The sequence below is a fragment of the Pelodiscus sinensis genome, chromosome 6 (genome assembly GCF_052426305.1).
Source record: "Pelodiscus sinensis isolate ZL-2025 chromosome 6, ASM5242630v1, whole genome shotgun sequence".
Taxonomy (NCBI): Eukaryota; Metazoa; Chordata; order Testudines; family Trionychidae; genus Pelodiscus; species Pelodiscus sinensis.
This window is the reverse complement of record NC_143057.1, coordinates 54,486,719-54,500,783: the sequence shown is the minus strand read 5'-3', so window position 1 is coordinate 54,500,783 and position 14,065 is coordinate 54,486,719. Positions and strand designations below refer to the sequence as shown.

The 14,065-nt window shown below is 48.1% G+C and overlaps 1 protein-coding gene and 1 long non-coding RNA gene across 2 annotated transcripts in view; one reads left to right on the top strand and one right to left on the bottom strand.

Annotated features, from left to right (window-relative positions):
- Nucleotides 1–14,065, top strand: part of LOC142830059 (uncharacterized) — a 115,831-nt gene that overhangs the window by 20,092 nt on the left and 81,674 nt on the right. The window lies entirely within an intron of this gene.
- LOC149524151 (uncharacterized) lies at nt 623–3,424 on the bottom strand. Its single transcript, XM_089779397.1, has 2 exons — nt 1,083–3,424; nt 623–760 (listed from the first exon to the last, which is right to left on the bottom strand). Exons 1-2 carry the CDS (start codon nt 3,210–3,212, stop codon nt 623–625), a joined length of 2,268 nt encoding a protein of 755 aa, XP_089635523.1. The 5' UTR covers nt 3,213–3,424.

The following is a 14,065-nucleotide window of genomic DNA, read 5'->3' as shown; positions in this document are numbered from 1 at the left end:
GGGACTGTGCGGTGGGGTGCGGAGCCGCGCTGCGCTGCCCTGCGTCGCTCTCCGCGGCGCTGTCCTCCGCCCGCGGTCTGCTGCCCCTCTCTCGCTTGGGGCCGCGGTCCCGTTTTAAAGTTGGCGCCGGGGGCGCGGCCCCGGCGTCCTGCGCCGTCTCCGCCCTCCACGCCGGGGCGTCTGTCCGTTGCCAGGGCAACGGGGCCTAGGCTCCGGCGCGCCCGGATGACGTCCTCCGGCGCGTCGGAGGCCAACGCGTTCCTCGCCGCCGCCGAACACCGCGGGCAGCGGCGGGGGGCGCTCCGCCTCCCGCTGTACAGGGCGGCTGGTGCGGGGCTCTCCGCCGTGGGCGGGGCTGCCCCGTCACACACCTCCCCCTTTAACTGCCCTCCCTCTTCTTCCGAGTCTGCCTCGTACCTTCTCGAAAAGAAGTCCGCATTTTGATGCTGCGCGCCCGGTCGGTGGGCCACGTCAAAGGCGTATGGCTGGAGGGCCAGGTACCACCGCATCAGGCGCGGGTTCGCGTCCTTCATAGTTTGTATCCAACGGAGTGGGGCGTGGTCCGTGACCACCTTGAACCGTCCCCCTAAAAGATAGTATCTTAACATATCTAAGGCCCACTTTACCGCAAGGGCCTCCTTCTCAATGGTCGAGTAGCGACGCTCCCGTGGGAAGAGCTTGCGACTGATGTACACCACCGGGTGTTCTTCCTCTCCTTCACCCTGCGAGAGGACCGCCCCAATCCCCGTCTCGGAGGCGTCTGTTAGGACCGTAAAGGGGAGGTTAAAGTCAGGTTGGGCCAATACGGGGTCGCGACTTAAACTTTCCTTTAACCTCTGAAAGGCTACCTCGCACTCGGTCGACCAGCCCACCTTCTGGGGCATCGCGGCCCGAGTTAAGTCCGTTAGCGGCGCTGCTATCGCCGCGAAGTTTGGGATAAAACGCCGATAGTATCCGGCTAACCCGAGAAACTGGCGCACCTGTTTCTTTGTTTTGGGTGGGGGGTAGCTCTTCAAGGCTTCAACCTTTTCTACCACGGGACGTATTTGACCCCTTCCCACTACATACCCCAGATAGACTACCTCCTTTTCCCCGAAGCGGCACTTTCGTGGGTTCGCCGTCAGCCCGGCTTCCCGCAGAGCCTGTAGCACGGCCCCTACGTGTTGGAGGTGTTCTCCCCATGTCTGGCTGTACACGACGATGTCGTCGATGTAGGCGGCCGCCCATCTTCCCTGTTCTCTCAGTACCCGGTCCATAAGGCGCTGAAACGTCGCGGCGGCGCCATGTAGCCCGAAGGGCATCCGTGTAAAATGGTATAGCCCAAACGGGGTCGAGAAGGCCGTCTTCTCTCGGGAGGTCGGCGTCAGGGGAATCTGCCAGTATCCTCGGGTCAGATCCAAAGTGGACAGGTACCGGGCGCCTCCGAGCCGGTCTAGAAGTTCATCTACCCGTGGCATGGGGTAGGCATCGAAGCGCGACTGCGCATTGACTTTACGGAAGTCGATGCAGAATCGTAGTGATCCGTCGGGCTTCGGGACGAGCACTATAGGGCTGCGCCATTCGCTGAAGGATTCCTCCACGACTCCCCACTGGAGCATCTTCTGCACCTCCCCTCGCACCGTCTCCCACATCCGTCGGGGCACGGGCCGTACTCGTTCACACACCGTCTTCCGGGGTTCCGTCTCTATGTGGTGGTGGATGAGGGTGGTTTGCCCCGGCTCGGCCGTCAGGACATCCCCGAAGGTCCGTAGCAGCTCCTCCAGGTCATTCCTCTGGGCCTCGGTTAGGTCGGTTCCTGTGGGGAAGGTCTGGGGCGGGGTTGCCCCGTCGAGGTTCCCGGGTCCTAACTCCGGGTCGGGGGGCACTGGGTTGATCCAGAAGGCCTCACGTTGCTTCCAGGCTTTCAAGAGATTAATATGGTAAATGCGTGTGTCATTCTTCCTCCCTGACACCTTAACCTCATAATCGACGTCCCCTACACGCCTCAGGATCTCGAAGGGCCCTTGCCACTTGGCCAACAACTTCGAGCCGGGGGTCGGCAACAGCACCAGGACCCGTTGACCCGGGTCGAACACCCGCAACTGAGCTCCCTGGTTATAGTACCGGGCTTGCTTGGCTTGGGCTTGCTCTAGGTTCTCTTTCGCGAACTCCCCTAGCCTGTGCAGCTTTTCCCGGAGGTTCAGGACATACTGTACCGACCCCTGCACTCGGGTCCCCTGTTCCTCCCAATTCTCACGGATAATGTCTAGTATCCCCCGCGGGTGTCGGCCGAACAATAGTTCAAACGGGGAAAACCCTGTAGAGGATTGGGGCACCTCCCGTATCGCGAACAGGAGTGCTGGCAACAACGCGTCCCAATCCCGGGGTTCTTGCCCTACAAACTTCCTCAGCATCTCCTTTAGCGTTCTATTAAAACGTTCTACTAACCCGTCTGTTTGGGGGTGGTAGATGGCCGTTTTCAGCCGCTCGATCCGCAACAACTTACACAACTCGTTCATCAGTCTCGAGGTGAAGTTAGTCCCTTGGTCAGTTAGAATCTGCTCCGGCAGCCCCACTCGGGCAAAAATCTTCACGAGTTCCGCAGCAAGGGTGCTGGCGTGCACGTTTCTGAGCGGGACGGCCTCCGGATATCGTGTTGCATAGTCTAATAGCACCAAAATATACTGGTGCCCGGTTTTGGATTTGTCCAACGGGCCGACTATATCCATGGCGACCCTCGCGAAGGGCACTCCCACCACGGGCAACGGCACCAGGGGGGCTTTGGGTACCCCCTTCGGCCTAACCTTTTGGCACTCGGGGCAGGAGCCACAAAAGTCCTGTACTTCGCGGAAGATGCCCGGCCAGTAGAACCGCCGAATGATACGCTGCACAGTTTTTTCTGCCCCCAGGTGCCCGGCCCAGGGGTTAGCGTGGGCTAGCTCCATGAGGCGTTGTCGGTACCTTTTTGGCACCAGCAACTGCTCGACCCCTGAATCGTCCCCCTGCCCCCCGTCCACCCGGTACAACCGATCGTGTCGTACCTCAAAGTAGGGGCTGGTCGGCCTGTCGGCCTGGGGAGCGTCCTCGTCCTGCGGATCCCGGGCGGCACTCCATGCATGTCGGAGTGACGGATCTTCCCGCTGCTCCTGTATAAAGTCACCATCCACTAGCTCCAGTATTCGCGGTCCTTCTGCCTCGCCCTCTTGTGGGCCGGGGCGGGGGTCCCCAATCATACCCTCCTCTCTCTGGGGAGGCCCTCGTTCCCGCCATGCGTTCAGGGCCCGGCGGAAGCCCCGCCAATCCCGTCCTAGGAGCGCTGGGTACACTAGCTTAGGGGCGACCACCACGTAGCACCACTCTTGGCGGTCCCCATCCGATATCTGGGTCCACGCAGTGGCGTATTGGTGGGAATCGCCGTGTACGCACTGCACCCAGACCGGCGGGCCCCGTGTGTTGCTCAGGCTCCAGCCAGCGCCATGCAGCCTCCCTTAGCTTCTGGGCCATGGCCCGGGGGCGGACCTCGGCGCTGTAGGGTTCACCCCGGAACTTCTGGCGGTGCGTCTCAGGCGTGATCCCCATTTGGTCGAGTATGGCCTCCTTCAATCGGTAGTAATGCAGGGCCTCGCGGTCACTTAAACCCCTATATGCTAACTGAGCCGGGCCCGTTAGGTATGGGGCCAGTAGTGTAGCCCAGTGGGATTCTGGCCACCGGGCTACCGTCGCCACCCTCTCAAAGGTGGCGAGGTATGCCTCAGGATCGTCAGCCGGCCCCATCTTAGTTAGCCGTATGGGCAGGCGTACCACCTCCCCCTCTCCTGCTGGCCCCTCCTCTTCGGGGCATGCTGGACTCAGGGGGGTCACCATTGCCGGTGGATATCGTCTCATCCACTCTTCCTGTTGCGCCTTCATTTGCTCGGCCACCTCCCGGATCAGTTGTTTTTGCTGCTCTTGTTGCTGGGTGGTGAGCTGCTGGATTAAGGCTGCCTGCTGCTGTTGGTTTTGCCTTTGGGTCTCCTTGACCCACTCCATGAATTGCGTCGGATCCATGGCGTGTCCCGGTGCAGTTCTCACTCCCCTTTTTCCGAAAAACACCACAAAACACCCCCCTGTTAGTGCTCCCTAAGCCTTCTCACACCCCCTTTCCTTTCCTGGGGGGGGGCTGGGTTCGTGAGTAGGTTTTTTTTTTTTTTTTTTTTTTTTTTTAATCGCCCCTTACATCCGGGGTAGGATCCCCACTATACCCACGTTCTCCACCACCTGTGACGCCCCCACGCCGCCCCGCGGCGTTTGCCCAGAGGGCTCGCTATGATCCTTGAGTCTCGAGCTCCCTCGGCTAGTCTTTTCCGCGCTTTCGTCTTCGGTTTCCCCCCCGCAACAACGCAGGAGGGGAAGGGGGGCCCGGGCCCGCCCACTCTCACGGGCCCCAGCCCAGGGCCCTAAGGGTTCTGGTCCAAGTGACCCGAACCCGGCTGACGGGGTACGACCCCTTAACTCGCCAGCCCACCAGTCATCCCTGACTCTGCCCTGGGCTGCTTCCTTCCCCTCGTGCTCCCGAGCTCACCAATTCGCCGCAGTCCGGGGTACCCGCGAGCCTGGGGTGGTCCGCTGCCTCGGCGTTGCTCCCCTGGCCGGTGTGGGACTGTGCGGTGGGGTGCGGAGCCGCGCTGCGCTGCCCTGCGTCGCTCTCCGCGGCGCTGTCCTCCGCCCGCGGTCTGCTGCCCCTCTCTCGCTTGGGGCCGCGGTCCCGTTTTAAAGTTGGCGCCGGGGGCGCGGCCCCGGCGTCCTGCGCCGTCTCCGCCCTCCACGCCGGGGCGTCTGTCCGTTGCCAGGGCAACGGGGCCTAGGCTCCGGCGCGCCCGGATGACGTCCTCCGGCGCGTCGGAGGCCAACGCGTTCCTCGCCGCCGCCGAACACCGCGGGCAGCGGCGGGGGGCGCTCCGCCTCCCGCTGTACAGGGCGGCTGGTGCGGGGCTCTCCGCCGTGGGCGGGGCTGCCCCGTCACAGTGGCCAATACACATCTGAGGAATGCATCTGGAAAAATGCATGCTAATCAGGGCATAATGGCTGCTAGCATGTGAGACACAAACCGGTCACTTGACCATGTGACCTCCTCTGGCTATGGAGACGCCAGGAGAGATATTTAAGTGCCCTGAGGCAGAGTCCATCTTGTCTTCAATTCTGCTACTGATCCCAGATGCAGCCCTGTGAGGAACAGAGAGCCAGGAAGGATTGTTGGTGCATCCTGACATAGGATGTACACCAGAGACTTTTAAGCTAGCAGTTTATAACATCTCTGCTGAGAGCCTGAATCAAGAACTTGGTGATTGGTACATGTAAAGTATTTTCCTTAACAACCTTAGTCTCAACCTTTTCTTTATTTTGTTAATAAACCTTTAGATTTTATATTCTAAAGGACTGGCCCAGTGTGCTCTTGTGGGTAAGATCCAAAGTATAAACTGACCAGGGATTTGTGGCTGGCTCTTTGGGACCGGGAGAACTCGCTTGGGGTAGGTACGATTGGGTTCTCTAACCCCTCACCTGTATGTAAGGCCCAGGGCTGATTGTGGCACAGGGAGAACTTGGATGTCTGAGGAGTTTTGCTCGTGAGGCTTCCTGCTGGCCGGATTGGCAGCTGAACCACTCGGTGTGACTGGTTTCTGACCTTTGGGAAAGGTCTCCAGTCAGGGGCTGTAAGGAGACCTGGTTCTGAGCAATTCACCCTGAGTGGAAGCCCTCAGCTGTGCCCAGACCCGGCCCGGTCCATTGTCACATTAGCATCAACACTTTTTTTAATTAGGAATTGTTCATCTATAATGTATAAAATCTAACCATGTTCTAATACTGATAGCATAAGACCTCCAGCATGTCACTTAGGGTATGTCTACACTTCAGCGCTATTTCAAATTAACTTAATTCGAATTAAATAGTTAATTTGAATTAAGCTAATTCGAATTAATGCATCTACACCCGAAAACTATTTTGAAATAACGTTTTGCTATTTCAAAATAGTGCGTCCACACTGAATGGACCCTGACCTGAAGTCAAGGCTGGCCAGAACTAGTGCCCGCAGCGCATCGTGCAATGATGAGTAACAGTTAATTCCAGGGAAGGGTTTTGGATCGGACTACTGCATCTATATGCTGCGAGTTAATTCGGGCTACCAGCTTTTTAAAATGGCAACCGGCCGCAAATATGCTAATCAAGCGCAGGATAATTAAATCCCAAGCTTCATAAGCAACTTTGGTATGCTTCATTTGCCTCCCTCGTTCGAACTAGGAGGCAAGTGTAGACATACCCATGGGGAATGTGGGGAGAGGAAAGAAGAAAAGGGCTGATGGGATTCAAATGATTAAGCCTTTTCACTCTGAGGCTGACAATCTCAAATCTGTGTGTCTGTTGCTTCACACTTTGGCTCTGTGGAAAAAAGGTTGTATCTCTGTTGTTGGTTCCCTTTCTAAGAGACAACTGTACTTGTTTGCATGAGGAAAAGAATTAAATTGGTTTTAGAGCATTTTCACATTCAAGGTATCACAAAGTACATTAAAGAATGGATTAATGAGTTGCTGTATTTACCATACACGTGAGTTTGCTGCCAGTTTAATCTCCCTTAAATGTCTGGTCCATCGTTTTTATATTTCTTCTGATTGTATCATTCTCTGTTCATATTCCCTATTCCCCTTTTATGCACTGTTGATTTGTATATTTTTCCTGTAAAGTGCTTTGAGATTTGTGAAGCACTGTGTAAATATTAAACATTAAACAGTAATTATGAGCTTTTACATTTAGTTTCTGTTGATAGAATGATCCTAATGTGATGCTGTCAAACTGATGCTTGACAACAAAATGCTCAAGCAAAATAAGCCCATAGCCTTTCCTAAGAAAGTCAGTTTGTACAACTGGGATATTATATCCATACCATTATATGAATCAAACCTTATTTCAGAATGCATTGAGGTCGATAAACAGTTAGAAAAATCAGGATAAGGTTGATAAATTTATTTAGATCAATCAAGCTGTCATCCATATCCTTTCTTATTCATGTCTTCAGTGTACAACACAGCTCACTGCGCTCTTGGCCTTGTTTTCAGCACACCCTAACCTCTACCTATGCTTTTTGACTGATAGTGAATGGGGAGATAAGGCAAAATGAGTGTCTGGACCTTATTCTACTTCTTCATTGGGGTTGAAGGACTTCTCTCTTTTGGGAGGCAAACTGAGTGAAACATCCATGCAACAGTACTAACTAAATAATTTAGATTTTAGGTTGATAGTTCTGTGTATTTTCAATCAGATAGTTTGTATAATATCTCATCTGAATACTTGGCTGGCTTAATTACAAAGGGAAAAGGCAAATATTACATAATTTAGAAAGCAAGTATTACCCTGATCTCCTTCATCAGAATGCCATCTGTCTGTGCTACTGCAGCCAGAGAACAATCTCTCAGATTCTTCTGGGACCAGTTATGCCTGAATGCTGATCCAAAGTAGCTATCCCTGTTTTCTAAAACAGTTTTCTCCAATTCCATACACACACCATAGTGATTGGTGAAGAGCTGCATTCTCACAGAGCTCGAGGAAGGTGTCCCTCATCCTGAAGTTCTGGGTCCTCTGTTGGTCTCCCCAGTGCTCCAGGACAATGTGGTCCCACCAGTCGCTGCTGGTGTCCAGACGCCAGATGCGGCAGGGCATGTAAATACTCTTTAGTGTTGCTTAGTAATTCAAGTATAATTGTTTCAGAACTCATTTGGCCTGGCTATGTTCAATTTACCTAGGCCTCTTTTGATTTTTTTTTTCATTAGAGCTGGCTAAAAATGAGAACATAAGAATGGCCATACTGGGTCAGACTAAAGGCCCATCTAGCTCAGTATCCTGTCTTCCTACAGTGGTCAATGCCAGATGCTCCAGAGGGAGTAAACAGAACAGGTAACCATCAAGGCTACATGTACACTACAGTGATATTTCAGGATACCTCTTGAAATTCCACGTCTTTTGAGGGTGCCCGTTAGTTTGAAATATAATGGGCTCACTATTCCAATGTCCCTGTAAATCTCATTCCATGAGGAACAAGGGATGTTTGGGAATAGCAATTTATTTTGAAATAAGTGCTGTGTAGACAGCCAAATTTCAAAATAAGCTATTTCAAATTTCACTTAAAACAAGCTACGCAATTTGTGTTGCTCACAATTTGTAGCTTATTTTGATCTATAGGTGCAGTGTAGACACACCCCAGGTGATACTTCTCCTGTCACCCATTTCCAGTTCCTGACAAACAGAGACCAGGGACACCATTCCCAGGGCTAGACAAACCCCAGAGAAAGCCACTTGCCAGCCGCGTACTGTGTATGCGCAAAACCGGAACTGCGCATGCGCGAAGCGCCAGTGAATGGGGCTTGTGGCATGACTGGCTGAAATCTACTCACCACGGGCGAGTAGATTCAGCGATTTGTTGAGCCCTGACCATTCCTACCTATCCTGGTTGAGGAAACAGTTTTACATCAATTCCAAAGTTATTCCCTTTTCCTTTTAAGCAATTTTCCCTTATAAAAAGGTAAAAAATGGCAGACTCTGGACCCTCTGTCACAAGAACTGTGTTCTTTTACACCAGGGGAGGAACTAGTCCCTAAATGGTATTATATCACTATTCACTTCAATTTTTAGAATTCCAGAGTATTTGGTATGATGGGATTTATATAACAGCAAGATATGTGATGATTTTAGACTTCAATAGACTTTAGTTTAATTGGCCATGGCAATATCATAAAACATTGAATACCATGTGTTTAATCATAACAACTTTTGTGACAATACTTCAATTAGAGCCATTTCAATGGAAACCTGTATCCTCAGAAACACTTCATGAAAATTAGTTAATGGGGCATTAGTGCTCAGTTGTTAATTCTCCAAACTAACTAATTCATCATTTCACATTTGTGTGAACCACAAAAGCAATAAGCCCTCTTTTTAAAACTTACTGCCAGAGAAATATTTCCATTTTTTAAAATTGATCTACATTCCCTGAATAGGTTCTCAAAAAAGTTACTGGAATTGAGCAAACACTGTGGCTGTGTCTACACTGGGCCACTTATTCCAGAAAAGCAGCCGCTTTTCCAGAATAACTTGAAAGCTGTCTACAATGGCCGCTTGCTTTTCCGGAAAAGCAATGACGATCTAATGTAAAATCGCCATTGTTTTTCCGGAAAAACTATGCTGCTCCCGTTCGGGCAAAAGTCCTTTTCTGGAAAAACTGTTCTGGAAAAGGGCCACTGTAGACAGCCCAGCAGTCTTTTCCGCAAAAAAGCCCCGATCACGAAAATGACGATCGGGGCTTTTTTGCGGAAACGTGAGTCTACATTGGCACGGACGCTTTTCTGGAAAAAGTGCTTTTCCGGAAAAGCATCCTGCCAATGTAGATGCACTCTTTCCTGAAATACTTATAACGGAAAACTGTTCCATTTTAAGCATTTCCGGAAAAGGGTGCCAATGTAGACACAGCCTAGAGCTCCTAACTTAGATCTTTCATAACAAAAAAAAAAAAAAAAAGACTACCAAGCTGATTCTCATAGGCTGTGTCCAGACTCAGGGGTTTTTTCGAAAAAAGTAGCCTTTTTCGAAAAAACTTCACCTGCGTCTAGACTGCAGCCGCGTTCTTTCGAAATTAAATCGAAAGAATGCAGCTTTTCTTTCGACGGTGGTAAACCTAATTCCACGAGGAAGAACGCCTTCTTTCAAAAGTGCTCTTTCAAAAGAAGGCGTTCTTGAAAGCAAACAGGCTTTTTAGAAAGAGAGCATCCAGACTCACTGGGTGCTTTCTTTCGAAAAAGCGGCTTGCTTTTTGAAATTCCGCGTGCAGTCTAGACGCTCTCTTTCGAAAGAGGCTCTTTCGAAAGAGAGCATCTAGACTGCACGCGGAATTTCGCCTCTTTCGAAAGAGCCTCTTTCGAAAGAGGCTTGCAGTCTAGACATAGCCATAGAGAATCAAAACTCAGACTGAATTATTTAGAAATGTCCAAAATATTTACAGTTCTCATTGGAAATGTCAGCCCAGAATTACTTTAGTATTGTAAGGAGCTGGGGTAAACCAATTTATGATGAAAGCCTATTGAAATTGATAGGAATAAACTCACAATTCAATTAACAACTGTAAGCATAAACCCCCTCCTCAGAAAAAAGTAGTATGTGAACTCACTAGGAGCTTTTCCTAACTGTTGTTTGTGTGTGTACATGCGCATGTGGGAGGAGGGTGACAGAACAGACCAAAAAAACTGGTGAACAACTGAAAGTCTAGAGGCTGCTGCTGGAAGAAACCTGAGGACAGATTTTTTTGGGCTGGGCTACAAACTGAAATCAATGTTCTTGGTGCTATGAAAGAAGCTTTTTAACTCTTTCTGCATTCAAAGACACAGGACTTTGTACATTCTTCAACAAAACTGCATCAGAGAAATATCTGACTGACACCAAATTCTCTTCCTGACTGGCGCAACCTACTAGACCCTGAATTTTTGGCTAGTTGGTTGGGTCAAACTGGGAAACAGTATTATTAGAGACTGTGCATCAGATCCTATTGTTAGTTACACATTCTAAATCTGGAGTAAATATATGAACGGCAGTTGAATTATTCTAGATTTATTCTATATAACAGATCTATATAAAAAAAAGGAATAAGGGATCTTTCGGAAAAGGCTTCATTTTCTGAAAGATCCCCGTCTAGACTGGCGCTTTTTTCCATCAAAGCCCCAGGCTGGAAAAAAGTGGCAGTCATGTTTATGCAAATGAAGCAGGGGGATTTAAATCCCCGCTTCATTTGCAATTGCGATGTGTCTAATTTGCATCCCTTTTACGGAAAAGGGATGCAGTCTAGACGCAGTCACTGGGTTTGTACTAAAAAATTTTTACACAGTTGTGTGGCTTTTGATTTGTTTGACTCATTCTTTAAGCCATGTCTACTTTTGCCAGTATAGTAATGTGAGTTGGGATATGGTTTGTTTGTTTATATACTTACTTATACTGGCCAGTGCTCTGGTGTGAATGCTAGAATAAAAGGTACATTTGCTAGTATAGCTTATTTTTATTCAAGGAGCCAGTATAAGCTATTCTGATAAAAGCACTCTTCTGTCAGTATGAACTGTGTCTTCACTGGTATAGCTAAACTGGCAAAAAGCCTTTCCAATGTAGAAAAGTCCTGACTGTCCTTGAACCACATATCCTGCCATTTCAGTGTATAGCACTGACTGCTGGATTTGTGACAAACAGATTACAAAGCTAGTTTATCCTGCCATTGTATTTTGTCTGGGTCTTTTCTGAAGCTGAAGCAGATATTGCAGTAGGGTGCACTAATTGCTCATTTGCTGCAGTAACCTTTTCAACTGGACACATCTCATATCTGATTTCATGTTGATGTGTCTTCATTTTAATTACAGTGTGCTGGCAGGGAGAGAAAGCCAGCGGTGTGAAGTACTATACAATGCCCAGAAAGGACTGACTCTGCTCTTCAGAGGTGTACTCTGTAAGAACTATGAAGCAAGAGTTCTATTCTCTGTTTTTTTTTTTTTACACCTGAGGTCTGGCAGAGTTTAAAACTAGTAGCATGAGTGTATTATTGCATTGTATATAGTGAAACTTTCATTTCTAAAACATTTACATTGAAATATCATATTGCTATCAAACTTACTGTTTGCTGCAATAATGAATGAATCAAAGGCAACCTGAAAAGAAAGAGCTTGTACCTTTTTCCCCAGTTTATGATTTTATTTTCTACCTTAAAAATATCATGAATATCAAGTCTTGCTTTCAGCGATTCTCTAGAGATTTCCCTCATAAAACTGAGAGTTGTGGATTGGAAGCTCTTTATGACCTTAATTGAATGAATACTTAGGTTAAAATATTTAACTTTTCTTCTAATTTTTTAAGTATTTGAGTTTAAAGCTTTTGTTATGATGATTTGATACTTTTAAAACAGGCTGAATAGATACAGTCAAATAATCAGGCTTCACTTCCTTGTTCTCTGAAATGTCATATTGTCATTAGTTGTCTAGACTGGGGCCACATCTACACTACATGGAAGATCAACGCTCCAGAGGTTGCCCTTCAGGCATTCAATTTAGCTGAGGACAACTCCTTCAGGCAATCAAATGCTGAGGGCAGCTCCAGCTGGTGTCTAGTACTCCTCCTCTTTGAAGAGTAAGGGAAGCTGATAGGAGCATTTGCTCCCATTGGCCACCCGCTGTGTGTACGGTGCAGAAATGAGATTTAAGATACATCAATTCCAGCTATTTAAGTAATGTAGCTTATTTTAATTTGACCTTCTGCTGTAGCATAGACCAGGCCTAGATGTCCACAGAATCTTCTAGAAAAAAGCCTGACACAATAGACAATTTCTAAAGTTTCAATTTCTAATTATATACAAAGGTTAACTCTTCATTGCTTCTTTCATGGATGTCTGGAAAATAGGGGCTAGTGTTAAGCTGCTCTAATAGTGTTTTACTGTTCAGCCACAGTATGGACACTGTGTAATATCTATAGAGGAGATCAGTGTTTTGTAACAAATTTTGGTTGGTAACTTCTTATTTAAAGTACAATGTTTTGTAATCCCTCCCCTTTACATTTATTGTAAAATATAGAGTAAAAAGTCAGACACAGTAAGACTGTATTTTTGTGACTGTTATGAGATACTGAAAGAAAATATACATACTTGGAGGAAAAGGATGTATAGGTAATGTGGAAGTAAGATTTTATTTTATTTAGATTGAATTTTTTTTCAAGGTTTCCTTGCTTTGCCATACCAGATTGCCCTTCTGCACCAACCTGCTAGTCATGACCCAACCATTGACAAACACTGGTCTAAAGACTAGGTATATATAACAAGTTATATTACACTTGCTGACAGTGGGGTCCTCTTTATGGGGATGAAACTACTCAAGACAGAGGAACAGCCCTAGTGTTGTCTTTAAGGGGCTAATGCAGAGCAGCTCCTTGGGGAGAGACAGACCTCTGTGTCTGCCCTTGCAGTCAGAAGAGACGCAGATTAACACCAGACAGAAGCAGCCCCAGATGGCATCCCCTTGCCATCTAACTACTAGCAGTGAAAATAACTAAAATTTCTTACAGGTTGTCATAAACGGGAGTCCTGACCAGCACCTGGTGTCTAACGGGTTAACTCTGTCCCATGCCAGGTATCTGGTCAGCCAATAACAATGCAGACAGGAAATTCAAACTAGGACAAAGGAGTCTTTATCTTTCCCTCCTTTGTCTGAAAAGCAGAGCAGTTTTTTCCAGGTATTAAGGAAGATGGAAGACACTTCTCTCTCCAAGACAGACTCTTACAATGTATAAGTAGGGAGAAGTTTAGCTAGTCCATCAGGTTTTATTTTTTCCTTGTTTGGGAATTTGGAACTAATGTCTGAGCTTAAGTGTGGTTTTTTTTTCTCTCTTTTGTAACTAAAGTTTTAGCCCAGGGATTTCCCCTGAATATATCAACTAGTACCTCTTCCCATCTAGTCCTTTATTATGGTTGCAACTGTAATTTTGTTTTGATAATAAAAGTTTGTTTTCTTTTTTCTAATTAACCTGTACTAGTTGATTTTTTGTGTCCTGAAAGGTCTGTATGTGGGTCCCTTATGTTTTTCCCAACTCCAAGCAAAAGGGAGGTTGGGGCAAGAGGAAAGCTTTACCTTAGGAGGAAATTTCCCAAGTGATTTCTTCCCTGATTTTTTGTGGAATTATGTGGGTGGGTCTGGGTATTAGGATTTTGAGGGGAAGTTTTTATACCAAAGCTGTAGAGACAAAGTTTTGGGGTGCTCTTGTGGGCCCCCACTTCTACATTTATCGTGCCAGAGTGGGGAACAACCTTGACACAGGTACTGTCCTATAGTAACTCAAGTCCCTGCCAGCTCTTTAAATGGCTCCCTGTTGAGCGTTTGCCGCAGCTCAGCCAGATGTTGCCAGATTTGCACACCAGGGCACACCCACTTACTTTAATCTCTGCTAACTACCAATACCTATCTATCACCATGTCCACCAACAGCTCAAGATAGTAAAATTGTGGCCAGGCACATCAGAGGAATGTGTAGCTTCTAGACTGGGGCAAAGC